This window comes from Lampris incognitus, chromosome 1, assembly GCF_029633865.1.
Source record: "Lampris incognitus isolate fLamInc1 chromosome 1, fLamInc1.hap2, whole genome shotgun sequence".
Classification (NCBI taxonomy): Eukaryota; Metazoa; Chordata; class Actinopteri; order Lampriformes; family Lampridae; genus Lampris; species Lampris incognitus.
The window spans coordinates 38,900,644-38,913,369 of NC_079211.1; the positions used below are offsets into that span (position 1 = coordinate 38,900,644).

At 39.1% G+C, this 12,726-nt stretch overlaps 1 protein-coding gene across 1 annotated transcript; it reads right to left on the reverse strand.

The window, feature by feature from the left end:
- Positions 1–27: 27 nt before the first annotated feature.
- On the reverse strand, positions 28–12,406 carry lman2 (lectin, mannose-binding 2). Its single transcript, XM_056285558.1, has 8 exons — positions 12,219–12,406; positions 11,782–11,888; positions 10,803–10,920; positions 9,747–9,829; positions 9,168–9,329; positions 7,384–7,498; positions 6,983–7,102; positions 28–2,887 (listed from the first exon to the last, which is right to left on the reverse strand). The coding sequence occupies exons 1-8, from the start codon at positions 12,388–12,390 to the stop codon at positions 2,727–2,729; spliced, it is 1,038 nt and encodes a 345-aa protein (XP_056141533.1). The 5' UTR covers positions 12,391–12,406; the 3' UTR covers positions 28–2,726.
- Positions 12,407–12,726: the final 320 nt, after the last annotated feature.

Here is a 12,726-nt window from a genome sequence, read left to right on the forward strand (position 1 = left end):
TACATACATACACACACACACACACACACATATATACACACATACACACATACATACATACATACATACACACACACATATATAAATATATACATATATATATATACACATATATATATATATATATACACACATACACATATACATATATATATATACACACACACACACACACACACACATATATATATATATATATATATATATTGCCAGTGAAAATGTGCTTTCTCACTATTAATTCATCCATTAACCTACAAAAGTATAATAGTGAGTCTTCTACCTTAACAGCTGGATCTCAATCATTAATGCATTGCTACTTGCAATCATTGATTAATCAAAACATGTCAGTATTTCATCGTAGGTGCTACTACAACCAAGGGAAACCTGATTTTATGGTTTTTCCATAGGTAAACAGGATTTAGTCCTGATTCAGCATTTAAGAAACTAAACACAATCAAGGAATAAAAGATATACTGGATCTATAGCCCAAAAACTTTGCTCCCAAACAAAAGGCTCTCAAGCTTTGAGATAAGTGGGACCAGGTGCATTATTTATAAGCCTACAAGAACGTAGTCTGTCAGCCCTGCTAGTACACTGTGTCATTTTTCTTTCGAGTATGTGTACTTGTCAACTTGCATCAACAACAATGTCCTTCATTCAGAAACCAATATTTGTTAGTGATATACCCTGTTCTTTCCCAAAGGTTGTAGATCAAGCTAAAAAGGCATATAAGGACACACAACTCTAAAAATCTAAATTTCTCAGAGGCGGAGCTATGGTGCAGCAAACAAGTCACAAATTGTTGAAAATCTGTAACCTGTTGACTAGGTCATTGTACAGGGCTACATACTAATCTTAACCCTGAGCAGTGACGTCTCAAATACATACAGCCTTTTCTGTATACTGTAGCCATGATCTTAACTTGTTCCTCTTTAGCTGGATGGCTTGCATTGTGGAACAGACATAAAACTAGAGATTGCAACTTGTGTGTTTTCCTTTTTTTTTACATTTCATGCAACAACAAAAAAAAAACAATCCTTGTTCACTACAAGAAGTACCCTCCACCATCTTAAAACAAAGCAAAAGTAATCAGGTTTCATTTGTGTAGTCTCCCAATCAGAATCATTTGACATTAATGAGATTTCAAAGGAATTTCACAAGAATCTCAGTTCTTGACATGGGAGATGGGAACCTTCACTTAACACGTTCAGTTCCACAATCAGACAAAAAAAAGAAGTATGAATTTGTGGTCTTTTTCATGAGAACAACTGCAGCCTTTAGGCCCCTTTCAATAATTTGAGGAAGTGACAAGAAGGCTTTGCTTATTTTTTTTTTCTTTTTTGGAGGGGCCTGATCACTGAAAAGGTTAAGAACCACAGGTTTTCCCCAATAAAACAACAGTATAAACAGAATCTCTTGAAGAAACTTGGTTGATTCAAACACTTAAAAGTCTGGAAGTGACAGTAAATCTGTTGTTATACAATAACCCTGTACTGAAAACAAAACCAAATACAGAGAGCAAGAGTGTAAAAACAACAATGAAGTGTCACTCGTAACAGCGTGGCAATGAGTTGTGTGCCCTGGCTTAGTCTGTTTATAGTAGGGCTGTGCGATATGACGATATATATCGTGTGACGATAAAAAACATCTATCGTTTTGTATTAAGCTCTGTCGTTTATTTCACTGTGTCGCAAATCAAACTCTTTACGGCAATATTTTTCATCAGTTGGACGACCCTTTCCGCTCGTTGCACAGCACGGACGCAGGCAGGAAATTTGCATTAAGGCAATACAAACAAACATGGAGGACAGCGAACGTAACGCAGAATGGGATAATTCCGAACAGGAGGACTCTGACCAGCCAGGACAAAACGAGGAGCTTGTACCTAAAAGAGGGGCTACTTCTATCATATGGACGTGGGTTGGGTATGAAAAGTCTGACACGGACCAGAAAACTGTACTTTGCAACAATATTGTAGCGACTTACGGGGGCAGTCCGGGAACCGCCACAGGCGGGACGCAAACCCATATCTCCCATTCCACAAGCGACAACGTTAACCAGTCGACTAAAAGGTCCGACCCGTTAGTCAGGGACCAACGCGTCTACTTATCCATGCACGTTACAATATTTTGTTACATGCTTAATTGAAAATTTGTAAAAAGTTCTAAATAAGTGAGAGGGTACCTTACCTGAGTAAGTACCTTTTATCTGTCGAGTATATAGTCAAGTCAAGTCAATTTGATTTGTATAGCCCAATATCTCAAATTACAGTTTTGCCCCAAGAGACTTTACAGCAACACAGCATTCTGTCCTTAGACCCCCGCATCGGATAAGGAACAACTCCCTAAAAAAAAACCTTTAACAGGGAGGAAAAACTAGGAAGAAACCTCAGGGAGCTCAACAGAGGAGGGATCTCATTCTATATAAACTATTTATTCACTGCATTTACAGAAAATGTGCTATATCGTGATATGTATCGTTATCGTGATATGAATGTTCAATATTGTGATATGAGATTTTCGTCATATCGCACAGCCCTAATTTATAGCTATCAGAAGTTAGCATAACTTGCTTTCAATGCAGTGCTTCAATGGTATAAACATTTGTACAATCTTTAGAAAAAAAGAATTTCACATTGAAAGTGTTCAATCCGTAGTTTTCAGACAGTTCACTACTTATCCATAAGGTTTCACTCATTTACTCTCTCATACTTCCTCTCTCTCTGCTCAGTAAAACCTCTTGTTCCTTTCCTGTCTCTTCTGGAACACTACGGCGCCCACCACAGCACAAACTATGATACCCAGAAGGGCACACAGCAGGAGCAGGAATATTTTCCAGCCAGTGAGTGGTGTGCCACGGAAGTTCCCGGTAGGATCATCAATGTTGTCTGTAAATGGGAGAACATAAGAAGTAATATTTTTTGCGAGCGAAGAAGTACACAATAATGATCAGAACTTACAGATCAAGTATCCACAATGACTAGCAAATCCTAAAATATACTTGATAATTTCATGACTTCACCACTCAATAGGTTTTTAGAAGAACTTTAACATTCAAATGATGACAACTGGTTGCGAGTCAGAGTCCAGCTAGCAGTTACAAGTGGCTGGTACAGTATAATTTACCAGCCATAGACAAACTGACCAAAAATAGACTGTTGTTTAGGATACATATTGACTTTAATATACTATTTTATCTGCTTAGCTAATGCTGTTGTTAAGAGACACCGAGTAGTGCAATTATAAAATAACCTGAAATTCATAAATCTTAAAATTTTGTTGAACCAGAATCAAGGAGAGTATTGGTCAGGGACACAGCGCCCTGGCAGTAGATGTTTTACAACAGTGACACTCAAACATGACTCTTTATTATACCACCACTAAGGTCACAAAGAACTGACAAGAAAATATAGTTTTTTTTTCTTAAACATTAATAAACTTTTTTAGCCTGTCTCCACACACTCACATTGTGAAAAAAAGATAAAAATGGGTGTAGATCAAGAGGACTGATGGTGGTGTGGGTTAGACTGAGGGTGGCAGTATTGTAGCAGGACACTCACCCCAGTTTCTTATAAGTCTACCCACAAAGGTTAGTTGGTCAACACCACCATGTCACCTTTTGGCTCCACATGTGTGGACTACGCAATATGGGGTACTGTTAATAATAATAATAATAATAACAATAATAATACATTTTAATTGTGGGCACCTTTCAGAGCACTCAAGGACACCTTACAGAACACAGTAAAAAAATAAGAAGAAATTGTTGTCATTGATGCCCCTGTATGATGTAAAAAAAACTCACACAGCATTGATCGTAATGTCATGCATATTTGGCGCCTGGGTAGCATAGCGGTCTATTCTGTTGCCTACCAACAGGGGGGTCGGCGGTTCGAATCCCCGTGTTACCTCCGGCTTGGTTGGGCAGCTCTACAGACACAATTGGCCGTGTCTACAGGTGGGAAGCCGGATGTGAAAAGTAGGGTAATTGGCCAAGTACACTTGGGGAGAAAAAGGGGGAAAAATTTCATGTATATTTCACCCCAGAGACAAGAAAGAGAATTTCTCCTTGTCACAAAGTGGGTAAGAACATGTCATTTGTCCCGTCATCAATCTTAATCATTACTAGGTGTCAGCTTTCCCTGCTACATTGGTACAGCCTAAACTCAGATGCTGCTGACTGACTCCAAGGTAGTATTTAAGCAGTTGCTCTGGAGTTGTTAATTGGCTGTAGGACATCAGGGTGTAGATGTGTGCACATGATGTTAATTTCAGTTCAATTGTTATGAGCTGAGTTTTGTTTATTTGGTGATAATTTAAACTCAATTATTGGGAGTAGAGTTTTGTTCAGTTGAGTTATAGTTGTTAATTTGCTTTGTTTATTCTTTTGTTTTACATGTAGCTACACCCTGTAAATACAGTGCATCCAGAAAGTATTCACACCCCTTCACTTTCCCCACATTTTGTTATGTTACAGCCTTATTCCAAAATGGATTAAATTCCTTTTTTTTCCCCTCATCAATCTACATACAATACCCCATAATGACAAAGCAAAAAAGGTTTTGTAGAAATTTTTGCAAATTTATTAAAAATAAAAAACGAAATATTGCATGTACATAAGTATTCACACCCTTTACTCAGTACTTGGTTGAGGCACCCTTGGCAGCGATTACAGCCTTAAGTCTTCTCGGGTATGAAGCTACAAGCTTGGCACACCTATATTTGGGGTATTTCTCCCATTCTTCTCTGCAGATCCTCTTGAGCTCTGTAAGGTTAGATGGGGAGTGTCGCTGCACAGCTATTTTCAGGTCTTTCCAGAGATGTTCAATGGGGTTCAAGTCTGGGCTCTGGCTGGGCTACTCAAGGACATTCACAGACTTGTCCCGAAGCCACTTCTTCGTTGTCTTGGCTGTGTGCTTAGGGCCGTTGTCATGTTGAAAGGTAAACCTTCGCCCCAGTCTGAGGTCCTGAGCGCTCTGGAGCAGGTTTTCATCAAGGATCTCTCTGTACTTTGCTCCATTCATCTTTCCCTCGATCCTGACTAGTCTCCCAGTTCCTGCCGCTGAAAAACTTCCCCACAGCATGATGCTGCCACCACCATGCTTCACTGTAGGGATGGTATTAGCAAGGTGATGAGAGGTGCCTGGTTTCCTCCAGACGTGACGTTTGGCATTCAGGCCAAAGAGTTCAATCTTGGTTTCATCAGACCAGAGAATCTTGTTTCTCATGGTCTGAGAGTCTTTTAGGTGCTTTCTGGCAAACTCCAAGCAGGCTATCATGTGCCTTTTACTTAGCAGAGGCTTCCATCTGGCCACTCTACCATAAAGGCCTGATTGGTGGAGTGCTACAGAGATGGTTGTCCTTCTGGAAGGTTCTCCCATCTCCACAGAGGAACGCTGGAGCTCTGTCAGAGTGACCGTCGGGTTCTTGGTCAACTCCCTGACCAAGGCCCTTCTCCCCCGATTGCTCAGTTTGGCTGGGTGGCCAGCTCTAGGAAGAATCCTGGTGGATCCAAACTTCTTCCATTTACGAATGATGGAGACCACTGTGCTCTTCGGGCCCTTCAAAGCTGTAGAAAAAATTTTGTACCCTTCCCCAGATCTGTGCCTCGATACAATCCTGTCCCGGAGGTCCACAGACAATTCCTTTGACTTCATGGCTTGGTTTCTGCTCTGACATGCACTGTCAACAGTAGGACCTTATATAGACAGGTGTGTACCTTTCCAAATCATGTCCAATCAATTGAATTTACTACAGATGGACTCCAATCAAGATGTAGAAACATCTCAAGGATGATCATTGGAAACAGGATGAACCTGAGCTCAATTTTGAGTGTCATAGCAAAGGGTGTGAATACTTATGTACATGCGATATTTCAGTTTTTTATTTTTAATAAATTTGCAAAATTTCTGCAAAACCTTTTTCACTTTGTCATTATGGGGTATTGTGTGTAGATCGATGAGGAAAAAAAAGGAATTTAATCCATTTTGGAATAAGGCTGTAACATAACAAAATGTGGGGAAAGTGAAGGGGTGTGAATACTTTCCGGATGCACTGTAAGTAGTTGCTCTGGAGTTGTTGGTTGGGTGTAGATGTGTGCACATGTTCATTTCAGCTCAACTGGTATGAGTTGAGTTTTGTTCAGTTATTTTTTATTTTAAAGCTCAATTAGTATGAGTTGAGTTTTATTTCATAATTTAAGCTCAATTATTGGGAGTTGAGTTAATTTGTTCATCTGCTTTGTTCATTCTTTTGTTTTACATATAACTACACCCTGTAAACAAATCATTTTTATTATAGGGAAACAGTTTTGCCTCCTACATTTTAGCCACTCAGGTCAGGCTTCCCCACACTCCCTCATAGCAGCCGTATGATGCAGTCTCATTTTCACTGAATTTAGCACCAGGGCAATCAATTTTACTATCCAAGGGAAATACCAACATGGTATTAGCTGAAACAATGTCAAAGGAAAAAGAGGTTTACAACCTCTTTAAACAAAGAATCTAAAAATGTTAGACAGAAATGCCTTTAGTTTATGATTAGAATTTTTTCTATTATCTGTTATAACCATCTTCTTTTCATGATGCACTGGCAATCGAACCTTTCACTTTAAATGAGATTATCTTGAAACTACTATCAGATTTGCAGCACCAATGGTGACTGAAGAGTCAAACAACAGCAGCAGAGCCATTGGGATTTTGTATATCTAGATTCCACTCCAGCCAAACACCAGACCAACTCATTTCACCATATAGTACATATTCCACCTGAAGGTGGGAGTGGAGAAATAAAGAGAAATCAGCTGGTGCAATCTTTAGTTGTAACGAAAACCAGCATATACATGATTTTGTTGGGATATGATTGAACAACACACTGTGCTACAGGTGCACAGAGAAGTGAGGAACAGGAAGTCAAATGGTAGACAGCATTTGCATTCACAGATCCCATATCAGCAAATTAAGTGTGTCAACGGCATTATGTACCTTTTGGAGACCTGAGAAAGCTGACACTGGGCTCAATTTTGGTCCAGTCCAGAGTTTCTTCCTCGGCAGTGTGTTCCACCATTAGCTGGTATAGCTTCATGGAGATGATGTCATGGTTGTCTGTAACATGAGACAGCATTATGACTCCTGATCATTCTGTCCGTGACAATTTCTGTCAGAAATTTTGGCTGTTTTCCCCCTGGGACCCACAGAAGAAATGTTTTGTCTTGAAACCAACTAGCACTTCTGTTGTGTGGGATACAGTGGTAACACTATGTTTCCATGCATTCCTTCTTTAAACACTTGAGGAAGTGATTTTCTTACTTTTACCTTCACTTAGGAGAGATGCAACTGATCTACAATTAAAAAAAATAAAATAAAAATGGAAAGACCAAGCTTACCAGACAAATCTCCTGTGGCTGCAGATGACCCAAAGTAGTAACCAGTTGGCATACGGACACCCCCGATGTCGATGCATTCCTTCCATTCATTTCTGTCATCCACATCCACCATGACCTGTGGGACACAAATGATCCAATGACACAAGTGAGACTTTGTAGAAATTAAAACTGTTTCCCTCCAAGTTTGAGTAATTGTACAATTTACATCAACTGTAGAGGGAATGGTGATGATCTGTAACGGCATATTGCTTTGTGTAAAATTTAATAATAACAGCAATTACTCCCAATCATCATTTCATCTATCTCATATTTCCATTTTTCAGATGCAATGGGAATCATCGCGCCTTTAAAATAGCCATATTGTCTTGACATTTTGTTTAAAAATGTGCATTAGGGACTGTTATAAAATGGTTAATGGCATAAACACAGAAATACTTTAAGGTTATGTCAAACACGTTGCTTGTAAAAAAGAATCAAGACCTGGCTGTTGATTAAAGTGAACTGAAAAAAAATCATGTAGAAATATTTTTCAGCTGTTTATTTCTTTGAAAGGTCCTGTCAAGAACTTCACATCTTGATGAAGATTTTGGTGTTTAAACCAGCAGTAGACAACATTTTTGCTTTAATCTATCGTTATGAAGTAAATGTTGATTGCACAGTGTAATGGTTATAGAATAATGACACCATTGGCATTTAGACTGGTTCCCTATAAACCTCCATTTCAGCCTAATAGGGAACCGGGTACAATCTCGTGGGAAAATGAAGACTCGATTTATGGTACAAAGGAAGTGCATCAACCATTGCGCAACCAAAATAGGGAGAGGAAAGAGCTTTTGTGTTCCCCGGTAGGCATACCTATCCCCAGTAGCGGAAATGACGGATGGTGGAACAACCGAAGTGACAGTGAAAACTACCAGGCAAGAGAAAAATAACCCCATTAGCAGAGGAGGCAAAGAAGGTGAAGAGGGAGAGTGACAGAGAGGTAAAACAAGAGTGAATCTTGGACAGGTGTTCACTTGATGGAGCAAGCTCCAGTGTTGTATCTAGCTCAGTTTGCCCGTCACGATCCGTTTCCCCCTAGTCAGACGAAAGCGTTCATATGGAAACAGGTTAGCCATCGGTTATGATAAGGTAAAAGTTAGGTTAAGCATAGGGTTAGGTTGAAGTTAGGATTAGGTTGAGGTTAATCAAGTGTCCCGGAGTTGTATTGAACTCTGGCTAGGGGAAAACAGATATCGAAATGGAAACAGAGTTCGATACAACACCCAGGACCTGAGAGGGCTCCTAATCGTCATTCAATTGGCATTCTTTCTATTGGATCAGTAAGTAACACAACCTGCCTACTTATTAATACTACCAGATGCTTTACCCTAACTTTATCATAGCACTGAGCTCAGGATTCCAAGATCAAATTGGAATTCTTCCGGTTGTTTCTTGCTTTGGACAGTAGCCAGGTTGCTAATAAATGGAAAGTGATCCGGTTGTCTTTGTGACAGCAGCGCAAACAATAAAAACACTTGGAAATGCTGAGGGTGGGAGGGGGTTATCATCATCTGCTTTAAAATGATGTAGGTCTCTGCCTGGCATCATGCCTCTATAGCTAAGGACTACTCCTCATCATAATTAAAAACCAGTTTGCAAAATGTCTGCAAATCTACATAAAAATGTATGGTGTGTGTAAAATTATATAATGATGCTTTGCTACTGAATAACATTATATTCAATACTTTTTAGACATTCAACACGATTCAAAAACTCCCACATTTAATTCTTGCGTAACTTACAGTGAGTCTTTCTTTGGAATAGCGGATGGCAAGGTACGTGTCATGTTCCTTGTTCCTGATATCGGCTGAGCAGCCTCCGAGCTCAGAGGAGCGGCCATCTTTGCCGTGGTCATAGCCCACTGTGCCATTGTTCACCATAGCTGAGATGTAAGGGAAGGAACGCTAGTAACAAAAAGATGTTGTGAGGGAAAAAAGAAAAAAAGTATAACCATATTCTTCTATCAAAAGCCAATGTACTATATAAAGTTGTGGGGTAAAATTACTTTTTTGTGGCTGAGAGAACAAGATTTGAAAATGATGGAAAAAAAACTGTGGAATAACTCCTCAAAAACATGCAAAATTATTGAGAACATGCTAAAGAAACAAACAAAAAACAATCTAAATAGCACAGCTGAAACTACACCAAGGGAGCATGCAGACAGTTAAAATCCTATGCAACCACTCACGTCCGCCGTGTCATCGTTAGAATAAGTGTCTATAAATACAGCCAGCCCGTGGAAGAGAGCATTGTTGGAAAACACGGGCCCTGCAAAGAAACAAGCAGGTCATTGGCCTCAACCAGAAACACAGCCCACTTACATCCATTCCATGGAGGTCATTGCGGAAGGTATCCAAAAAAATAGCCAGGCCAACAAAATGATCCTGGTTTCCAAAAACAGGGCCTAGGATGGAGGCAGAGATGAGGTGAGGCATGAGGAGACGACTCAAGACATTATCTGTGGTCAGTAGTGATGAGTGAAAGATGGGATGTTAGCGGTGCAGGTGAACATCTAGACATGATGGGCAAAGCTTACAGATGAAGCAAATCAGCAGACCCTTTTCCAGTGCACAATTTATCACTTATTCATATTACATTTCAGCAATATGAATAATTTACTCATGACGCATTGTTTTTCCTGATTTTTTAAACAAATTGCAGTGTAAATAGGCACAGTGTCCTGAATAATTTCTTAAACACATCGAAATTATATAATATCTTTAGGTTTATCCAAGTTTCAGCAACAAACAAACTCTTGCCCGGGATTCTCTCCTGTGGCAAATTATCTTTTTTTTAACTGTCTAAAACATCTTTCCTTCCATGAAAGTTCCCCACTCCCATTTAATGTGTTTTTAATTTTTGTATAGCTTTTTTCGAATAAAACTATCAACAAGCAAAACAAGCAAGGTGGATCAAAGACTTTACATGTTTAGTATCATGAGGGAAACATCCTTGAAATAATATTTTCACTAAGGCAGCTGCATGCCGTAATTTCCTGGAGTGACCCTGTTACTCCAAAACTCCATTCTACTGCAAAATAATAGGCAATGTAGTTGATATGTTTGATACTCATCATACTGATAACAGTCAATACTAATTAAAAGGTCTCGCAAGTAAAACTTGACTTACTTACAAAACTGATACAAAGATTTAGGCAAGATTTTACTATGGCTGCCATGTCGCTGAAATCCCGAGAGCAGACTTGTGCTGTGTTAAATAACAAAAGTGACTGGCAAAACTATTCCCAAAGGCAACAGGTCCAAAAGTACCATCTTACAAATACTCTACTCATTACTTAGAAATGTGTACTGCTGGTTTTAAAAAAAAAAGAAGACCAAACACACCCCAAATGTTTGAATCTAGGTTATGATTACTACCTGGATGCAGTCTGTCTTTTGTGTACCAAATTGCAATGCCGTCACCATAAAGATTCTTCTTCCCTGACCCGTGAACTTTGAACTGCACATGCATCTCCCAGTCCTTCAGGTGGCAAGGCTGCATTAGGAAAGGGAAGATGCTTGTTAGCCTATTGCATCTAACAGGGCTGCAATCAGAACACTTTAACATAAAATTAAATTGGATATAGTAATAACAGCAACAACAAAAGCAACAGCAACAACGGTTTAATATGTTAAAAAGATGCAGGGCAAAGTTATTCACACAAATAAACTAAACATTAAGTAGACATGTCTGTAAATAGGTCTATGTCTTGTGATAACAATATCATGACTATGTACAATGGAAGCATCTAGACCACTTCCATCATCCAAAAATAATTTTTTCTGCTTTTTGCATATGTTTAAGGAGATTTCCTATCTTGAACTTGGTAGCCATCTAAAGATGATGACACTAGCAATTTTAATTTTACTGAAATTAGTGACATCAAGCATTATAAATGCACATATGACACTTCAATTATGCATAGCAATTACCATAGCTTAAGTTGCACCTAGCTTTATGTTGTACCTGTTGTAAGAGTATAGCACTGAATCAATGTAAATAATGGAAAATTCGATCAAAATGAATGCTGCTTGGTGGAACACATGTATCCCAAATAGACCAACTGATCTCACCTAATTTAGATTAGATAAAAGCCACGCTCTACATTAATAAACAAAGTAACAGCAAACTCCAAAATGTCAGCACGGAATTTTATGTAACGCTTTCGCCAATATAGAGTCAAACAATAGTACAGTATACACCAGAGCTAGACTGAAGTTAATGTTTGGAACTGGACCCAAAGATGAGTAGGGTTGGCCCTCTTCTTATTTCTTAATACTATATTGTTTTCTTGTATCTTGTTTTCTGAAAGCAAATATATTTTCCAGAGATAAGCAAAGACAAGTCCTTCCTCACCACGGTATTCCATATGGATCCCTGTTTACTTCTCTCATCGGAGGTGAGGCGGACATAGGAACCTGTTACTAAGGTGCTTCCCCAGAAGTCCCACTGACTGCCAACACCTAGAAAACAAACATAAATAACAGATAAGTGTGCGGCACATTAGATGCGATATATTAAACGACGTCTTCACTTACAGGTAATACTCAAAGGCAACGTTAGCATGGACCGACCAACGGTAAAACAAGTTACTTTTGTGCATCGTCTCTGGCAACACTCCTAACATACTCAAGCAAAACGTCAAACTCAAGCTCGTTTGTAAATGTGAGGCGTGACGTAATAACCATCTTGCATAGATTTGTTTAAAAAAAAGGAAGCAGCAAGGAATGCAGAAAGTAGTTAAAGTTGAAAAACTTGTAGCTTTGCCGAGCGAGGGCTCTTAGCCGTCTTACCTTGGTAGGGTTTCATAAGCGAATGCTCCCGCTTCAGGTGTTCTGTGTTGCCGTCTGTTATATCACAGAGTACAAAACTAAAATGAAATATCACGAAGAACAACATTGTGTTAAAACACGACGTCATATTTCCCATTTTAAACAAATGCCAACGGGAAGAAATCGCCTTCATTGTTTTTCTCGTTTCAAACGCCATAACGCCAGTCGGTCCGTTGCCTGTTGCTCTCCGGAGAGAAACTAATCGAAGATCCAATAACTGGTCCTACAGTTTTCCAGCTCAGGAAATATATTTAACCAACTAAATATTCTCAAATATATTAATATATATTAAAAAGATATAACATTATTATTAAAAAGTAAGCGGCAATTTATATAAATCGCATTGCCCCCCTAGTGCAACTGTACGTGTTAACACGGAAGATTTTCAGAGACGGTATCTATATCCACCTATCAGAGGAGAGCACATCACAAGCTGAGCCAATCAGAGCGCACCTGTGTTGCCCCCTTA

Bases quoted from the DNA above. Each gene is read 5' to 3' on its own strand.
- lman2 (XM_056285558.1), bottom strand. From the start codon at position 12,390: ATGAAGGCGATTTCTTCCCGTTGGCATTTGTTTAAAATGGGAAATATG. The intron at 10,921-11,781 runs GTGAGGAAGGAC...TTCCTAATGCAG, and splicing joins GATCCATATGGAATACCGTG to CCTTGCCACCTGAAGGACTG. The intron at 7,499-9,167 runs GTAAGTTACGCA...TGTGTCCCACAG, and splicing joins ATTCCAAAGAAAGACTCACT to GTCATGGTGGATGTGGATGA.